This window comes from Geotrypetes seraphini, chromosome 2, assembly GCF_902459505.1.
Source record: "Geotrypetes seraphini chromosome 2, aGeoSer1.1, whole genome shotgun sequence".
Taxonomy (NCBI): domain Eukaryota; kingdom Metazoa; phylum Chordata; class Amphibia; order Gymnophiona; family Dermophiidae; genus Geotrypetes; species Geotrypetes seraphini.
In genome coordinates this window covers 360981865-361000386 of record NC_047085.1, presented here as the reverse complement: position 1 = coordinate 361000386, position 18522 = coordinate 360981865, and the positions used below count along the sequence as shown (strand labels likewise).

The window sequence follows — 18522 nt, the reverse complement described above, 5'->3', positions numbered from 1 at the left end:
GGTTTTTTTCCAAATATCCTGGTGGGTTTATTTTATAGCCTCTTCACCCTCTTTGTCCTCTCCTACCCACACTGGTCTTGTGGTGTAAACAAAATAAACAAACAAAAAATACTTTTCCTCTCTCTATTTAAATCCTAGCTCACGTTTGTGGTCCAACACCACCTCTGGAAGGATACACATTTCAAGTCTGACATATTGTAATCACAAAACAGAAAATAAAATTATTTTTCCTACCTTTTGTTGTCTGGTCATTTTTCAAATCTTGTTGGTCCCATGTTGGTCTGATTGTCTTCTGATCAGGCTCTCCTTCTTTGTTCTTTCTCCATGCTAACCATCCATTTTCCATCTCTTTCCTCCCCGGAGGTCTGGCATCTTTCCTTTTTTTCTTTTCCATCCCCCTGCAGCTGCAGTGATGGACCCCACCATCCACAGATCCACCATCTCTCCTTTTCTCATCTACCCTTTCATCCAGCATCTCTCATCTGTGTCCCTGTTCCTATGCTCCCTCAATGCCCAGCATCTTATCTCTCCCTTTATCCAGTTTCTTCTTTCTCTCTTCCTTACCTCCTGTATCCCCTTCCCCAGGTAAAGGCTTTCTCCTACTATCGCTCCTGCCATCCTGCACCTTGCACACCTACTTTGGAGCAGTATCTGTCCCTCTTGTACCCTTCCCCTTGTGGTCTTGCATTTCTCTCTCCCTCTCTCCATTAGTCCAGCACCTCTCCTCTGCTTTCCTCCCACTCTTTTTGGTCTCTCTCTTCCCTTCACTTCACCCCATGTCTGGCATCTCCCCTCCCCTCTCTTACTCCTTCCTCCTCCTCTCTCTGCACAGGCCTGCCTCCCTGCCCTGAAGGTCTGTTCCCCCCTCGAAGGCCTTCTCCCCCCAGGAAGGCACTTTCTCTCTTCCTCCCCATGCGAAGACCTGCTCCCTCCACAAGGCCTGCTCCCCCCGCCACAAAGGCACATTTTCTCCTCCTCCCCGCCACAAAGGCCTGCTCCCCTCGACGCAAATGAATGCCTGCTCCCCCTGCCGCGAAAGCACATTTTCTCCTCCCCCGCCGGGAATGAACGCTGCTCCCCCTGCAAGCCTGCACCTTCCCCTCTCTTACCTCCTTAATGCTAATAGGGCAGCTTGCAGGTTCGCTGGTGTTATAGCGATCCCTGCAGCTGCCCGTGGTCCTCAGCGGCACGTTCTCTCTGCTGTGATCCTGCCCCTGACGTCAGAGCAGGGGCAGGACATAGCAGAAAGAACGTGCTGCTGGGGACCACGGGCAGCTGCAGGGATCGCTATAACACCAGCGAGCCTGCAAACTGCCCTATTAGTGTTAAGGAGGTAAGAGCGGGGAAGCTGGGGGAGGCAAGAGCGGGGAAGCTGGGGGAGGCCTTTCTGACCGACCCTCCCCCCTCAAGCAGGAGCAGTAGCGGATGGCCAGCATGAGGCAGCACTGCAGCTCTTGTTTTGGGAAGGCACGGGGGAAGGGTCGGCCATTGAATCGGGACGCTGATTTTTTTCCAAATTGAATCGAATCAAATCGATTCACCTGATTCGAATCGGTGAATCGATTTGAGTTGTGAATCGGGCAGCACTAGTCAGCATTACTCTAAATAGGCTGCTTCGTGGCCTTCTCCCACTGGAGCCTTCCCTGTGCCACATCGCTGATTACATCATCAGTGAAGCGGCAGAGGGAAGTACCCGGTGGGAGAAGAGCATGAAGCAGCCTGTTTAGAGTACTGCCGATGCTGCTATTTGGAGGGAAGTATATTGGTCTCGTGGTGGGAGGGTTGGAGGGGTTCGGCTGCATGGGGGGGGAAGCACTGCTGCTGGCAAATCCAGGGATGGAGTCAGGAAGTGTCGGGGACATTTGGGAGGGGCTTTGAGGGTCGATCAAACTAGGGCTTATTTTTGGGGTAGGGCTTATATTAAGACCTACCCCAAAAATCATGCTAGGGCTTATTTTGGGGGAAACACGGTAATATACTGCATAAAGTGTATATTTTGATGGCACTTCATTTCATAAGAAATTCAGCCAAAATACTTAAACAGTAGGGATCCACTTTTTTGGATGTTGTAGTTGCTTTATCCACTTTTTTGGATGTTGTAGTTGCTTTATCCTAGGGGTCCTTACTGTTTAAGTATTTTGGCTGAGTTTCTTATATACAGTGTGTTTCTTATATACAGAATAGTTCTTGTGAATTTCTTGTTACTTCATTTCATAAGACATTTGTTTCTACAAATATCTAGATTTGTAGAAACAAATGTCTTATGAAATGAAGTAACAGGATATCAGTGGCGTACCTAGGGTATGTGGCACCCGGGGCCCATCATTTTTTGACACCCCCCCATGTAAAAAAATATTTTTTTGTAATAACCATGAAACTGAATAAATGGTCATAATAGAAACAGGCAGTGAAAATTTTCTTTTATTGAACCTCATATATGTAACCATTATTCCAAACATACCATAACATAACATAAATTATGTCTGAATTGTCATGACATCAGAAGTACATATGGAGTAGTTACAGGTGATGCTTGGGACAGTTCTGATTGTGTTAGTTCGGTTTTATGTGTTTTTGAATAGAAAGGTTTTTATTTCTTTTTTGAAGGTTTTGTAGTTTGTGGTCGAGGTCAATACGTTGTAGAGTTGGGGGTCAAGTGTTGCAGCTCGAATGGCTAGGAGGTTGTCGAACTGTTTTTTTCTTTTGACGTTTTTGGTTGGAGGGTGTGTGAATGGTGCGTGAGTTCTCCTATGTCTGATTGAGGTGGATTGAATTATTTAGCTGAAGAAATTAGTTACCCCCCATTCCATACACATTAATTCTCTTCCATTTTTGTTCCCATTATAAAAAACACTGATAAGTTCTCAGAAAAAAAATACATTAAAATAAGAAGTGAAAACAAAGGCCCCTACAGATGAGAACATAACAATAAGAATAGCCTAACTGGGTAAGACCAATGGTCCATCATGCCCAGTAACCCATTCTCATGGAAGCCAATCCAGGTCACTAGTACCTGGTCAAAACCCAAAGAGTAGCAACATTCCATGCTACCGATCCAGGGTAAGCAGATGTTTCCCCCATGTCTTAATAACAGACTATGGACTTTTCCAAACCTTTCTTAAAACCAGCTACGCTATCTGCTTTTACCATAACTTCTGGCCACTTCATTTTTAAGCTGAGATCTTTCCTTCCAAACAGAGACTTTGCTAGATGTCAAATACAGCACAAGGTAACTTCACACGGACTTAGCTGTGCAGGAAATGTGAATCTCCTCATACACCCATCATATAGTGCAAAAATGTGCAAAGGTCTGTTTTTTTCTTTCGATCACTACATAGACTAATGCCACACAAGCAGCGCTGTTATAAACATATTTTGTAGGTCAGTGCTAAGGTTAACAAAGTTTCCTTCCTTGGACCAGAAGGAGATACTGACAAACCACTGGAAGAGATCCCAAAACAACTACCCAGGAACAACACCCAAAGACCCACTCAGTGTGTGAACCAGTTGAGTGGAGTGGACTAACTGGGGGGTGGAAATGGGCCCGGAGTTTGCTCAGCAGAATTTCCCAGATCACCTCTTTCTCTCAACACATTGACTCGCTGCCGCCACCACCACTAGGAACACCTCACCGGGTAGGCCAGCAATGCTATAAACTTTATAAAACACATTATTATATTTTCTTATAAAGCACATATTTTAACTGAACTCTCTGACATCCTCAGCCTTTCCATTCACAAAAATAGAAGGAAGAAAAGTTCCCATTTCCTGCTGTCTCATGTCCCCGGCCTATACAATATTTTTCTTCTGCAGAGTGCAGACCCTTCAAAAATCTGACCAAATCCTCATTTCACTTGCTTTATAAAGTACTGAGGATGCCATCTCTTCCCAATCCCAGGTCCTAAAGTCTAAGACAGTAGCGCAAACTATAGCTGCCAGATTCAGGAAAAAAAATTTTAATTCGATTCAGCCTATTGAATTGGTTTATCGATTCAATTTTCTTGCCCAATTGGGTGTTGTTTTTTTTTTTCAAACATCCTGGTGGGTTTATTTTATAGCTTTTTCACCCCCCCTTTGGCTTCTCCTAACCACACTGGCGCTGTGGTGTAAATAAAATAAAGAAACAAAAGGACTTTTCCTCTCTCTGTTAAATCCTAGCTCACGTTTGTGGTCTAACACCAGCTCTGGCAGGATACACATTTCAAATCTGCATATTGTAATCACAAAACAGAAAATAAAATTAGTTTTTCTACCTTTTTGTTGTCTGGTTATTTTTCAAATCTTGTTGGTCCAAGGCTCTGGTTGTCTTCTGATAACTTGCTTGCCAGGGTCTCCTTCTTTCTTCTTTCTCTGTGCTAACCAACCATCTGCCATCTCTGTCCTCCCCTTCCGTTTCCCTTCCCTCCCCCGGATGTCTGGCATCTTTCCTTTTTTTGTCTCCCTCCACAGATCCACCTTTTCTTAACTACCCTTTCATCCAGCAGCTCTCCCTCCTTCCCCATCACCCCAGGGTCCACCATCTCTCCCTTTATTTTCCCAACTACCCTCCTAACCAGTATCTCTACCCCCCCCTCCACACCATCCTTTGTGTCCAACTTCTCTCCCTTTCTGTTCCTTCCCTCCCTAAAACCCATGTCCATCATCTCTCTCTCTCTCCTCTATTTTCAGACCCATTATTTCTTCCCACCCAAAGTCCGGCATATGCACATCTCTTTGAACCCCTCCCCCTTCCCTCCATGTACTTCTACACCAGGGCCCCCCTCCCCTGAAGGCCTGTCCCCACCTTAAAAGTCTGCATCCCACCCCTGAAGGCCTGTCCCCCCCTTGAAGGCCTGCCTGCCTGCTCCCCTTGAAGGCCTGCCCCCCCTGAAGGCCTGTCCCCCCCTCGAAGGCCTGCACCCCCCCCGAAGGCCTGAACCCCCCCGAAGGCCTACACCCCCCCTTGAAGGCCTGCTTGCCTGTCCCCCACTTGAAGGCCTGTCCCCCCCTTGAAGGCCTGTGCCCTCCCTGGAAGGCCTGTCCCCCCCCAAAGGCCTGCACCCCCCCGACAGCCTGTCACCCCCCCCCCCGAAGGCCTGCCTGTCCCCCTTGAAGGCCTGTCCCCTCCCGAAGGCCTGCACCCCCCGAAGGCCTGTCCCCCCCCTTGAAGGCCTGCCTGCCTGTCCCCCCCCTTGAAGGCCTGTGCCCTCCCTGGAAGGCCTGTCCCCCCCCCCAAAGGCCTGCACCCCCCCGACAGCCTGTCACCCCCCGAAGGCCTGCCTGTCCCCCTTGAAGGCCTGTCCCCCCCGAAGGCCTGCACCCCCCGAAGGCCTGTCCCCCCCCCCTTGAAGGCCTGCCTGCCTGTCCCCCCCTTGAAGGCCTGTGCCCTCCCTGGAAGGCCTGTCCCCCCCCAAAGGCCTGCACCCCCCCCCGACAGCCTGTCATCCCCCCCGAAGGCCTGCCTGTCCCCCTTGAAGGCCTGTCCCCCCCGAAGGCCTGCATCCCCAAAGGCCTGTCCCCCCCCTTGAAGGCCTGCCTGCCTGTCCCCCCCTTGAAGGCCTGTGCCCTCTCTGGAAGGCCTGTCCCCCCCCCTAAGGCCTGCCCCCCCCCCCTGATGGCCTGTCACCCCCCCCCCCGAAGGCCTGCCTGTCCCCCTTGAATGCCTGCACCCCCCAAAGGCCTGTCCCCCCCTTGAAGGCCTGCTTGCCTGTCCCCCCCCTTGAAGGCCTGTCCCCCCCCCCTAAGGCCTGCACCCTCCCCCCCCGACGGCCTGCCTGTCCCCCTTGAAGGCTTGTCTCCCCCCCTCCACAAGGTCTGCCTGCCCGCCCCACACTGAAGGCCTGCTGCCCCACCCCCACTACCTCAAAGGACCGCTCGGCCCCACCACCACCACGAAGCACTGCTTATTCCCCCGGCCTCCCCGCTTCATTTCCCTGGGGAAACAGCCTGCAGCAAGATCGCGCGATGCCAGCGATCTTTGCTTGCTTCGGCTGTTTCCTCCGCCGCGGTCCCGCCCCTCCTCTGATGTCAGAGGAGGGGCGGGACCGTGGCGGAGGAAACAGCCGAAGCAGGCAAAAATTGCTGGCATTGCGATCTTGCTGCAGGCTTTTCCAGACGCGACACCCAGCGCAGGGAGTGGGGAACCGGACCGGACCAGGAGCACCCCCTCAGGGCTTGGCACCCGGGACGGATCTCCCCCCACGCCCCCCCCCCCTTGGTACGCCACTGCAGGATATGATTCTTGGCCACTTATCCTCAAATATCAAATGAAAAGCAAAGTGATTGCCATGATTTTAGGAGATACAGCTGAAATTTTTAAAAGTTCAGTAGCAATGAACCTATCAACTGGTTTTCACTATGAAAAGGCTTTAGTATTCTGGAGCATTTGGGAGATGGTCAATGCTTAGTTCTGTATTGCAGAACTGTAATTCTTGCTTTCTACTGTTCCCATATTAACGGCTATTTTCAAATGTGAATTTTCAACAGGCTGCAAGCCCTGCTTGCACAGAACTGGAGACGGTGATGTTGGACTGGCTGGGGAATATGATAAACTTACCAGAAGACTTTTTAGCCAAGAATGGAGAAGGTGGTGGAGTGATCCAGGTGAGGCAAAGCAAAACTGTAGGTAAAAGCAACCGTTTTTTCACTGCACTACACAGAAGACACTGCAAATGTTATTATACCCTTTAGGTTCTGAGTGCTGACATTACAGTTTTTTGTGCCAGAAGCACAGGCAACAGCAGCCATAGATGATGTATTTTCCATGAAAATTTATCTACAAAACACCTGTCATAAAATATTACTTAAATTAAAATGTATACAAAACGTTCATGACTTTGTAAGTACTGAAATTTTTTGTATTGTAGTTCAGGCATTTGTTTTCCTACTGGAATGAGAGGACATAGGATGAAGTTAAGAGGTGATAGGCTCCAAAGTAATCTAAGAAAACACTTTTTTACAGAAAGGGTGGTAGACACGTGGAACAGTCTCCTAGTAGAGGTGGTGGAGACAGAGACTGTGTCTGAATTCAAGAAAGCCTGCGATAGGCATGTGGGATCTCTTAGAAAGAGGAAGAGATAATGGTTACTGCCAATGGGCAGGCTAGATGGGCCATTTGGCCTTTATCTGCCATCATGTTTCTATGTAATGCCTTATTTCTGTGTCTACCAACAAAATATCTATGAGCCCTCCAACTAGCCTTGAATGCTACCACCCATTTAATTTCAAGAGAAATGTAAAGTCTTGCACATAGGGAAAGGGAACCCGATGTTCAGCTATAAGATGGGAGGGAGGGTACTGGGGGAAGGCAACCTAGAAAAAGACTTGGGGGTATTGGTGGATACAATGATGACGCCAGCGGCACAATGTGCAGTGGCCTCAAAGAAAGTGAACAGAATGTTGGACATTATCAAAAAAGGTATCACTACCAGAACAAAGGAAGTTATCCTGCCGCTGTATCGAGCGATGGTGCGTCCACATCTGGAATACTGCATCCAATACTGGTCACCGTACCTTAAGAAGGATATGGCGATACTCGAGAGGGTCCAGAGAAGAGCAACAAAGATGTTAAAGGGCATGGAAAACCTTTCATATGCTGAAAAGCTAGAGAAGCTGGGGCTCTTTACCCTGGAAAAGCAGAGACTTAGAGGAGACATGATAGAGACTTATAAAATCATGAAAGACATAGAGAAGGTGGAGAGGAACAGATTCTTAAGACTAGCGGGGACATCAAAAACAAGAGGGCATTCAGAAAAATTGAAAGGAGACAGATTCAAAACGAATGCTAGGAAGTTCTTCTTCACTCAGAGGGTGGTGGACACCTGGAATGCGCAGAGTACAATATTGGGTTTCTAAAAGGGATTGGATGACTTCCTGAAGAAGAAAGGGATTACAGGGTATAGATAGAGGGTTACTATACAGGTTACTTCAGGATTAGGATATAAACAATTTAGGTGGTGGAGAACTTACAAGTCATGGACCTGGAGGGCCGCCGCGGGAGCGAACTGCTGGGCACAATGGACCCCTGGTCTGACCCAGCAGAGGCAATGCTTATGTGCTTATGTGAGAGGCTGATATGCACGGAGGTGGAGAGGGACCTTGGAGTGATAGATCTAAAGGTGAAAAAACAGTGCGACAAGGCGGTGGCTGCTGCCAGAAGGATGCTGGGCTGTATAAAGAGAGGCATAACCAGTAGAAGAAAGAAAGTGTTGATGCCCCTGTACAGGTCATTGGTGAGGCCCCAATTGGAGTATTGTGTTCAGATTTGGAGACCGTATCTGGCGAAGGACATAAGAAGACATGAAGCGGTCCAGAGGAGGGTGACGAAAATGATAGGAGGTTTGCACCAAAAGATGTATGATGAGAAACTAGAAACCCTGAATATATATATCCTTGAGGAAAGGAGGGATAGGGGATATATGATTCAGACGTTTAAGTACTTGAAAGGTATTAGCATAGAACAAAATCTTTTCAAGGGAAAGGAAAATGGTAAAACCAGAGGGCATAATTTGAGGCTGAGGGGTGGGAGACTCAAGAACAATGTAAGGAAATTCTTCTTTATGGAGAGGGTAGTGGATGCCTGGAATGCGCTCCCGAGAGAGGTGGTGGAAAGGAAAACGGTGATGGAGTTCAAAAAAACATGGGATGAACACAGAGGATCTAGAATCAGAAAATAATAGTAAATATTGAAGAACTAAAGCCAGTACTGGGCAGACTTGCACAGTCTGTGTCTGTATATGGCCAGCACTGTCTCTCTTCTTCTACTTCTTCCTTCAAGGTTCTAGCTACCTTTTTTTCTCCCCTCCCCCCAGTCCATTTCCCAAAGCACTCTCTCGTTCTCCCTTCTTTATCGTTCTCCCTTCCTCCCCTGAAGACATGAAATCTATCAATCCCTTCACTCTCCAAGTCTTTTCCCACACTGTCTCTGTTTCCCTTTACCCCCCACCACTGTGTGTTTCCCTCTCCCCTTCCTTACTTCTGTGGAGCTGTGGTTCTTCAGCTTCCCTGGCACCTGGGGCTCTTCAGTCAATCTGGCTTGTTTCTTACAGCATACTTCAGGAAGTCCTGCCAGCTCAGCTGATCAGGAATTCCCCTGCTGTGATCAGCTGAACTGGCAGGGAGATCTTCATTTTCTCTCTCCCTCCCTCCCACCCACTGAACCCTCCAGCTCCCTCTAAAGACAAGTCACTCTTGCTGAGCCTGACACCCCCCACACACCCCGATGCCCAGACTCCTCCCAATACCCCACGCACACCCAACACCCCCCAACATTGCCACATACCCTTTGGATCAGCAGGAAGGATGCCCACTCCCTCCTGCCAATAGGGCTGCCTCTTCAAAATGGTGACCCTTTCCCCTCCCATTGCATCTCAGGATGCACTGGGAGGGGACTAAGACTGATTGGCTTAAGGTGTCTTTTATTTAGGTGCTGGTAAGTGCTTTAATTTTACAGTTTTTTTTGCCATTTAGACATGCGGGGTTGCATAGTAGGTGCCTATTCTATAATGGAACTTAGAATAGGCACTTACCATGCAACCTTGGAGTGTTTAAATGGAGGCACCCAGTTATAGAATTGCTCCCTATAATTCGGTATTACCTGTGCAAAATGATTTATACTATTCATGGTTAAGGCTTGAGTGGAGTTTGAGTGGAGAAGTAGATTAATAGTTAGTGCAGTGGGCCGAGCACCTGTGGAACAGGGTTCAAGTCCCATTATAGCTCCCTGCGGCTCTGGTTAAGTCACTTACTTCCTCCTTTACAAAACCATAAAAGTGGTTTTTAGCATAGGCTGGTGCGCTGAATTCTCTGCGTTGCTCCTGACGCTCATAAGAACTCTGAGTGTCAGGAGCAGCGCAGAGCATTCACCGTGCCAGCTGGCACTAAAAACTGCTTTTGCAGTTTTGTAAAAAAGGGGAAGGGGTTTAATCCTTCAATGGCCCAGGTACAAAATAAGTACCTGTATATAATATGTAAACTGCTTTGATTATAACCAAGGGAGTATATCAAATCTCTTTCCCTTACCTACATATTACTTAAATTGACAATGAGCAGATTCAAGTTCTATCAAAATTCTGTTAATGAAATAAAGCCCTACCTCTTATGAGGGTTGTAAAAATAAATACATTTAAATACATCATTGCCAGCTGAAAGTTTCAGTGTTTATTTAGGAGATTGGTCAACAGCAATCAGTAGAACAGCAGATATATAAGAGCAGAATGGCACTGTAATTCTGTCTTCAATATCCCATCAGGTTGTGCTCATTTTTATATGGTTCATAGACAAAGGGACGTCTGTGATTTTTTTTTAATGCAAACAGAAAGGCTCTTTTCTTATCGTGCACATTTCTTTTGTTATATGCTGTACCTCAGTTCTCATATACTGCTATGGCTTTGAGTACAGAGCACCAGCCCTGCTGATTTAAACCACAGACAATTTTTTTCTGTAGCTCACAGATTAACCTTTGCTTTACCTAAGGTCACTTGGGGCCTAAATTCACATTTACAAAGTGACTTTAAAAAATTCATGGGGGTAAATTTATATGGCATGTCTTCACCAAAAACAGTGTTTTATGTACAAAAATAGCTGCTTACAAAACTACCTAGGTTGTATGCCTATAAACCTCTGTGCATGAACTCTTTATATGCATAGCTTTCTCCAACCTGATTGCAGGTGTTTGTTGGGGTGGTGTAGCACTTATGTACATATTTTTCAGAATACCTCTATAATTCCATGAAATAAACTGTGCATGCCTAAGAGCATGTGTACATGTGTATGTGAACTTCCTGTGGAGTGATTTTAAAGGGCAATACACAAATATATTTATATTTGAGAATGGTCAAAAAACATCCAAGGACCAAAACATCTACATTTTTCATTAAAAAAAAGATAACACCCACAAAGAAGTGTACACACCAACAGAACTGGGACAAATAATTTTTTATTCTGTAAGAGACCTGACACTGGCATTGTTTCGGCTCTTGGCCTGCCTCAGGTATTTTTTTAATTGTCTGTCATACGATTTCCTTATAGGATGTGGTTATTTTTATTCACAAAACCTGACAAATATCTATTGGTTGTAAATCTTTCTAATTACCAAATCTGTAAAACTGCAAGCTGCTAGTTCGGTTGGGGAAGAAAGATAGAAACAAAATGAAAGTAATATGTTTAGATAAGGAAAACCTCATTAAGAAGAGATATGATTGTAAGACGATTTTCTCCTGCTAGTAGATATGCATTGTTCGGGGCTGAGACTTTGCTTTTTGAGAAAAAAAAGCAAACCAAAAAAACCCCAAACACACACATTTTAGCTAAAACTAGGATTATATTAGGTTTTTTATAAAACTTGGTTGCAAGGATAGTTTCCTTTAGGGGTCCTTTTATCAAGCTGTGGTAGGGGTTTAACGCACGTAATACCGGGCGTTAAACCGCCTGCCGTGCTAGTCGCTAACGCCTGCATTGAGCAGGCGTTAGTTTTTTAGCTGGCCGTGGGGGTTATCGCATGATGAAATGTCAGAAGCGCTAACCCTGCTAGCGCGGCTTGATAAAAGGACCCCTTAGTAACACTAGCCTAGTAACATAGTAAATGACAGCAGATAAAGACCCAAATGGTCCATCCAGTCTGCCCAAACATACACTCTCTATAATTTAATGATTTATTGTTCTTTTTCTTAGATATTTCTGGGCCAGTTAGTATAATGATTTTCTCAGATTTATTTCACACTGATGTGGAAGTAAAAATTTAGCCTGCGTTTGAGAGCAGGGCTGCTTTTCCTGCCTGGTCAAAGTCATTAGGCATGATGCCTGTTTAAAGGAAATGTCACCCTCCCCGTAGACACTGCTGATTAACTGCAATTTTGTTTCACAGACCCACGTACCCACCCAGCGCCCCCAGCCCAATCCCACGAAACCCTTCATATAATTGCTATAAACTTGAGAATGAACTCCGTGATTCCTGTTTAGTATTGGACAATTTAATCCATTGATCTCTGCCATCTTTTCTCGCCTCTCATCCTAAATAGCACAAAGAAAATAATTTACATGGTTGATGTGGATGCACAGGTCAGTCAGTTGTTGATAAGACAAATGTGGAACAATAATTGCCATGTTGGTAAACCTGCCTGTGAGACAAGCCTCTAATTATCTTTCAGAGCCTATGTGGTTCTGAAGTAGTTTTCCCTCACAGCTCACAAAATTACACTTGAGAAAGGCAGAAAGGAGAAGAGATTTTCAGTTCTGGGTTTAGGAGGGTGAGCAAGCTCCTATTATGTAAGGCTTGCTATGGAAACCCTTGTCTGACGTGAAGGGCCTGCAGATGGAGAGAGTAAGAGGAAAGCAAAAGAATTGAAGGAATACTTATGCATAACAATCACCTGGATACTTATCCAAACTGAGCTCTGTGTGTTTTTCAGAATGCTAGACAGTGAGAAAATATTTGTCTACCCGACATGACATAGTAACGTGGTAAATGACAGCAGATAAAAGACCTGAATGGTCCATCCCAGTCTGCCCATTAGTTATACGCATTATAAATTCATGATTAAATTGTCTCTTTTCTTTAATATTTCTGGCCAATTAGACTGTAAAGTCCACCTGATACCGTCTTTAGGTTCCAGCTTCTAGAGTTGATGCTGAAGCTCATTCCAGCCTATCCAACCATCTCGTCATTTGCGGGATACAGACCGTAAAAGTCTGCCCAGCACCGTCCTTATGTTCCAAGTAACTGGAGTTCCCATCGAAGCCCTCCCCAGCCCATCCTAAACTGAATCACCATACATGGGACACAGATCGTGCAAGTCTGTCCAGTACCGGCCTTAGTTCTTCCATTTACAAAGCAGACCTGCACCTTTCCTGTACACATGTGAAAGCGGTTCTGTAAACTAGGTGCATACAGTTATAGAAACATAAAAAACATGATGGCAGATAAAGGCTAAATGGCCCATCCAGCCTGCCCAACACAACATCCGCTATCTCCTCCTCTCCCTAAGAGATACCACATACCTGTCCCACGCTATCTTGAATTCAGATACAGTCATCATCTCCACCATCTTCACCACCTTGGGAGACTATTCCATGCATTTACTACCCTTTCTGTAAAGAAGTATTTTTTTACATTTCCATATGATTTGTGACAAAGACCACTAACCAATTTTGTAGCAGTCCTCTGGACCGACTCCTTTCTATTAATATCTTTTTGAAGGTGCGGTCTCCAAAACTGTACACAATATTCCAAATGGGGCCTCATCAGAGACTTATACAGCGGCAATATTACCTCCTTTTTACTACTGGTCATTCCTCTCTGTATGCACTCATGCATCGTCCTGTCTTTGACTGTCACTTTTTCTACCTGTGTTTTGCCACCCTGAGATTATCAGGCACAATCACCCCCAAGTCCTGCTCTTCTTCCATGCACACAAATACTATACTCCTATACTATACTGTTCTCCTGATTTTTGCAGCCCAAGTGCATGACCCTGCATTTATTAGCATTAAATCTTAGTTGCCAATTACCAGACTATTCTTCAAGTTTCGCCAGATCCCGCCTCATGTTATCTATACCCTCCAGGGTGCCTACCCTATTACAGAGCTTGGTATCATCCGCCAAAAGACAAACTTTGCCAGACAGTTCTTCCTCAATATCAGTCCCAAAAATGTTAGAGTCAGCCCAAGGATGGATCCCTGAGATACTCCACTAACAACATCCTTATCCTCCGAGCAAACTCCATTTACCACCACCCTTTTATCTCCTTCCACTTAACCAGCTTTTAACCCAGTTTGCGGGTCAAAAGCTTTACTAAAGTCCAGGTACACTACGTTTGGGGCCCCTCCCCTGTTCAACTGTTTAGTCACCCCGTCAAATAAATCAATCAGATTCGTCTGACAAGGGGTCTAAAACCATGATGCCTCGGGTCATGCAGTCCATTTAATTCTAGAAATCTAACTATTCTCCACTTAAGAAGCGTTTCCACTAATTTACGCACTACCAAGTTCAGGCTAATAGGCCTGTAATTCCCAACCTTCTCCTGACTTCCACTCTTGTGCAGAGGGACCATATCTCCCCTTCTCCAGTCCTCCAGGACCACACCAGACTCTAAGGAAGCATTAAAAAGATGAGACAATGGAACTATCAGAACCTCTCTGAGTTCCTTGAGCACCCTCGGATGTACCCTGTTGGGCTTCATCGCTTTGTCTACTATTAATTTAGCTAGCTCCACTCAGTCTTCTGAGAATTTTTCCCAGTCTACTACACATCCATTCCCATTTGCGTTCATTTTTTTGTGGTCCTACCCCCACCAGTCTTTCATCTGTGAACACAGAACAGAAATAATTGTTAACAGTTCAGCCTTATCAGTTTCTGCATATTTATCCCCTTCACCTTGAGCCTCACTATGCTATTTTAACACTTCTTCCTATCATATATCTAAAAACATTTTGTCCCTCAATTGTACCTTATCAGCTATCTTTCTTCCATTTGTATCTTTGCATTTCTGGCAGCTTTTTCTGCTTGTATTATGTGTGTACATGTAAAGAATAATGACACATAAATGTGTGAATGTGAGTACATAACATGCATTAGATATCAATAGTCTGTCAGGTACTATTCTATAAATACCCACCTAAATTACACAGTGGTTATTTTATTTGCAAGGATATATACATGGGGGGGGGTGCGTGAGTAGGGTTACCATATTGAAATGGTAAAATCCCCATTGCAAGGCCCTGCCCCATTCTGCCTCCAACCACACCCCATTCTACCTCAAACCTCGCCCCATTCCAGCTCTCAGACCTGCCCACACACAGCCTTATCTCTTCTTCCTTCCAGGTCTGAATGGCCTCTGAGCATACGCGGATGCATGTGACGTTGTCCGCGCATGCTCAGAGGCCCTCCAGATGGAGCGGGGCTTTCCAAAACCTGAACAAACTGCTGAGTTTGGAAAGTCCATCCGGGCACATGTTCGGGATTTCCCAGAAATACGGTAACCCTAAGCAAGAGGCTCTCACATATGTGAATAATTCATTCCTGACTTATTTAGGCACCTGAACTTACATCATCTCAATGTTTGACATAGGCCTGGGTACCTACATGTTGAGAACACTGATACTAGGGATGAGCGATCACAACATGATCAATTTTAAAATCGGTATCGGAAAGGGGAAAAGAACCAAGACTCAAACCACAACATTTAACTTTAGAAAAGGGAATTACGACAGCATGAGAGCCATGGTTAAAAAGCGGCTCACGAAAAGGACAGCCGAAATCAAAACTGTCGACCAAGCATGGTCCCTACTAAAAACTACCATCACCGAAAGCACAGAATCTCTATATTCCGCGGATAGCCAAAGGAAGGAAAAAACAAACAAACAAGGGAGAACCAGCTTGGCTAACTAAAGGGGTGAAGGATGCGGTAAGGGAAAAGAGGAACTCGTTTAAAAAATGGAAACGCGAACGAACAATGGAGGCCTGGAACAGTCACAAGGCTGACCAGAAGAAGTGTCACAAGGAGGTAAGAGACGCTAAAAAGGTTTATGAGGAAAAGATAGCGCAAGAAGCTAAAAACTTCAAGCCCTTTTTCAGATATATAAAAGGGAAAAAATCAGCAAAGGAGGCAATAGGCCCTCTCGATGATCAGAGAGGAAAAGGGTGCATCAAGGAAGACAAAAAGATTGCCAATAGGCTAAATTCATTCTTCGCGTCTGTCTTTACCAAGGAGGATACTGCATCAATGCCCGAACCAGGGAAAATATTCAAGGGGAAAATCAAGGATAGACACACCGCAGTAAAAGTGGACCTGGACATGATATACAATCAGATCGATAGACTGAAAAGTGACAAGTCCCCTGGACTGGACGGAATTCACCCGAGAGTACTAAAAGAACTTAAAGTAGAAATCGGAGAGCTTTTACAAACCCTAGCTAATTTGTCAATCAGAACCGGGCGAATACCAGACGACTGGAAGATAGCGAATGTCATTCCAATCTACAAAAAATGATCGAGAGGAGATCCAGGCAACTATAGACCTGTGAGTCTTACATCGGTTCCTGGGAAGATGGTTGAAGTACTAATCAAGGACAGCATAGTGCAGCACCTGGAAAATCACGACCTGATGAGAGAAAGTCAACACGGCTTCAGGAAGGGGAAGTCATGTCTGAAGAATTTACTTCAATTTTTTGAGAAGGTGAACAAACAAATCGATAGCGTAGACCCGGTGGATATAATATACTTGGACTTCCAGAAGGCGTTCGACAGGGTTCCACACGCTAGCTCCTGAGGAAACTACAAAGCCATGGAATTGAAGGGGATATGCTAAGATGGATAGCCAATTGGCTGGAGAGCAGACTGCAGAGGGTAAGCATAAATGGGAAGTTCTCGGACTGGGAAAAGGTGACAAGTGGTGTGCCCCAGGGCTCGGTCCTTGGGCCAATCTTATTCAATATATTCATAAATGACCTGGAAGAGGAAACAACGAGTAATATAATTAAGTTCGCAGATGACACGAAGCTATGTCGGTCGGTTGGATCACAAATGGACAGTGAAGAACTCCAGAAGGATTTGAACCAACTAGAGAAATGGGCTGAAAAGTGGCAGATGAAGTTCAATGTGGAAAAATGCAAAGTGATGCACCTAGGCACGAAAAACAAGAAGCATGAATATAAAATGTTAGGTGCGACATTGGGCAAGAGCGAACAGGAAAGGGACCTGGGGGTACTGATAGACCGGACCCTGAAACCGTCGGCACAATGCGCAGCGGCTGCAAAGAAGGCAAATAGGATGTTGGGCATGATAAAGAAGGGAATCACAAGTAGATCGGCTAACGTCATAATACCGCTTTACAGAGCAATGGTCAGACCACACCTGGAGTATTGTATCCAACACTGGTCTCCCTATCTAAAGAAGGATATAACCCTGCTGGAGAGGGTGCAGAGGCGAGCCACGAAGTTAGTAAAAGGTATGGGAAACTTGAGCTACAAAGAACGCCTAAGAAATCTGAGCTTGTTCACCCTTGAGAAGAGAAGACTACGTGGAGATATGATAGAGACATTCAAAATACTAAAAGGATTTGACAAAATCCAGCAAGAAGCATCGTTATTCACGTTGTCAAATGTGACTCGGACGAGAGGTCATGGACTGAAGTTGAAAGGTGACAGGCCCAGGACAAATGTCAGGAAGTTCTGTTTCACACAACACTTGGGCACTTGGAACGCTCTCCCGGAGGAGGTTGTGATGGAGACCTCCATTCTGGGATTCAAGGGCAAGTTGGATGCACATCTCCTTGCAAATCACATTGATGGATACAGGTAAACAAGGTCTCATCTGGGAATACCTAGGTCTTCATCAGGAAGCACCTAGTTAGGCCTCCGCGTGTGCGGGTCACCGGACTTGATGGACAAAGGGTCTGATTTGGTGATGGCATTTCTTATGTTCTTATGTTCTGTATGCTGCACACTATATAATGGATGGTCTTTTTGCACATAACAAAAACCTTTTGCGTAGCTACAAGAAGCACTAGCATGTTTTTACCACAGCTTAAGAGGGGTGCAGGCAGACTTCCTGCAGAAAGTTAACAGATAGCATGCACAAACCATGCGCTAAAATAATTATTATTACTTTTACCGTGGAAGGGGCATGTCTGAGACGAAGAGTGGATATTTCTGCGGTAATCAGCACAGGTACATTGCTGCATGCTGACTGATCAGTGCATGATTAGCATGAGCACTTGCCACCTGCAAAATAGATGGTGGTAGGGGCTCATGTGCTAATCGTTTTTTTTATGGCCATGTGCTAATGGCAACATTAGCCCTTGGCCATTGACTCAAAAATCCCAAAATGGGCCATTTTAGTGCTGCATTAAAAATGGTCTTAGGAGACAGGAAAGACCCATGTAAGGGCGCACTAAAGCCTCTTTTTACGTTGCTTTGTGATAAGTCCCTAAAGAATTTTGCTGGGTAGATTTAATCATTTGAAAATATATACCTTCAGTTACTGGATAAAAAGTATGTGGGGTTTTTTTTTATAATGTGCTTTCTCCTATCCAAATAGGAGGCATTTCCAGGGGTGTCTTTAGGTCTGGGGGATCAACTAGATGTATAAAGACCCTTTTTCTAAAATGTGTTAGCCAATTCACAAACAGTTAATGCACAAAAACAGGCTAACGCACAACTGCATGAAGACAAGTTGATATACTCACAAGACACTGTGTTGAAAAAAATCACTCTTTTGAGGAATTTAGATGCTTTGTACTACATCATATTCTCCTTACAGTTCGTCATGGGGATGTGAAAAGATTGTTATATCAAAGTGAACAGCGGTCTATTTTCTTTTTGAAAACTATTTGGCCTAATGGACTTAATCAGAAAGTAGAATGGTGTGCCTTCTACTAAGGCGTTTGCTCTAGTGAATAAAGTTTTTTGACAGTGACCCCCATGGAACCGAAAGTATAAAATCCAGCGCCATTTTGAGCCGTATGTGGACGGAGCAGGAGAGAATGCGATTGCCCTGACACAGCCATTGTTCGGCGAAACAAGAGCCTTGTTGGTGACATTCAGTTC

The 18522-nt window shown here is 45.4% G+C and overlaps 1 protein-coding gene across 3 annotated transcripts in view; it reads left to right on the top strand.

Moving 5' to 3' along the window:
* Nucleotides 1-18522, top strand: part of DDC (dopa decarboxylase) — a 192549-nt gene that overhangs the window by 59464 nt on the left and 114563 nt on the right. For all 3 annotated transcript variants that reach the window (XM_033930502.1, XM_033930503.1, XM_033930501.1), the window contains one exon: nt 6466-6582. In XM_033930502.1, coding sequence (XP_033786393.1) covers nt 6466-6582 — 117 coding nt within the window. The remainder of the gene's footprint in view (nt 1-6465; nt 6583-18522) is intronic.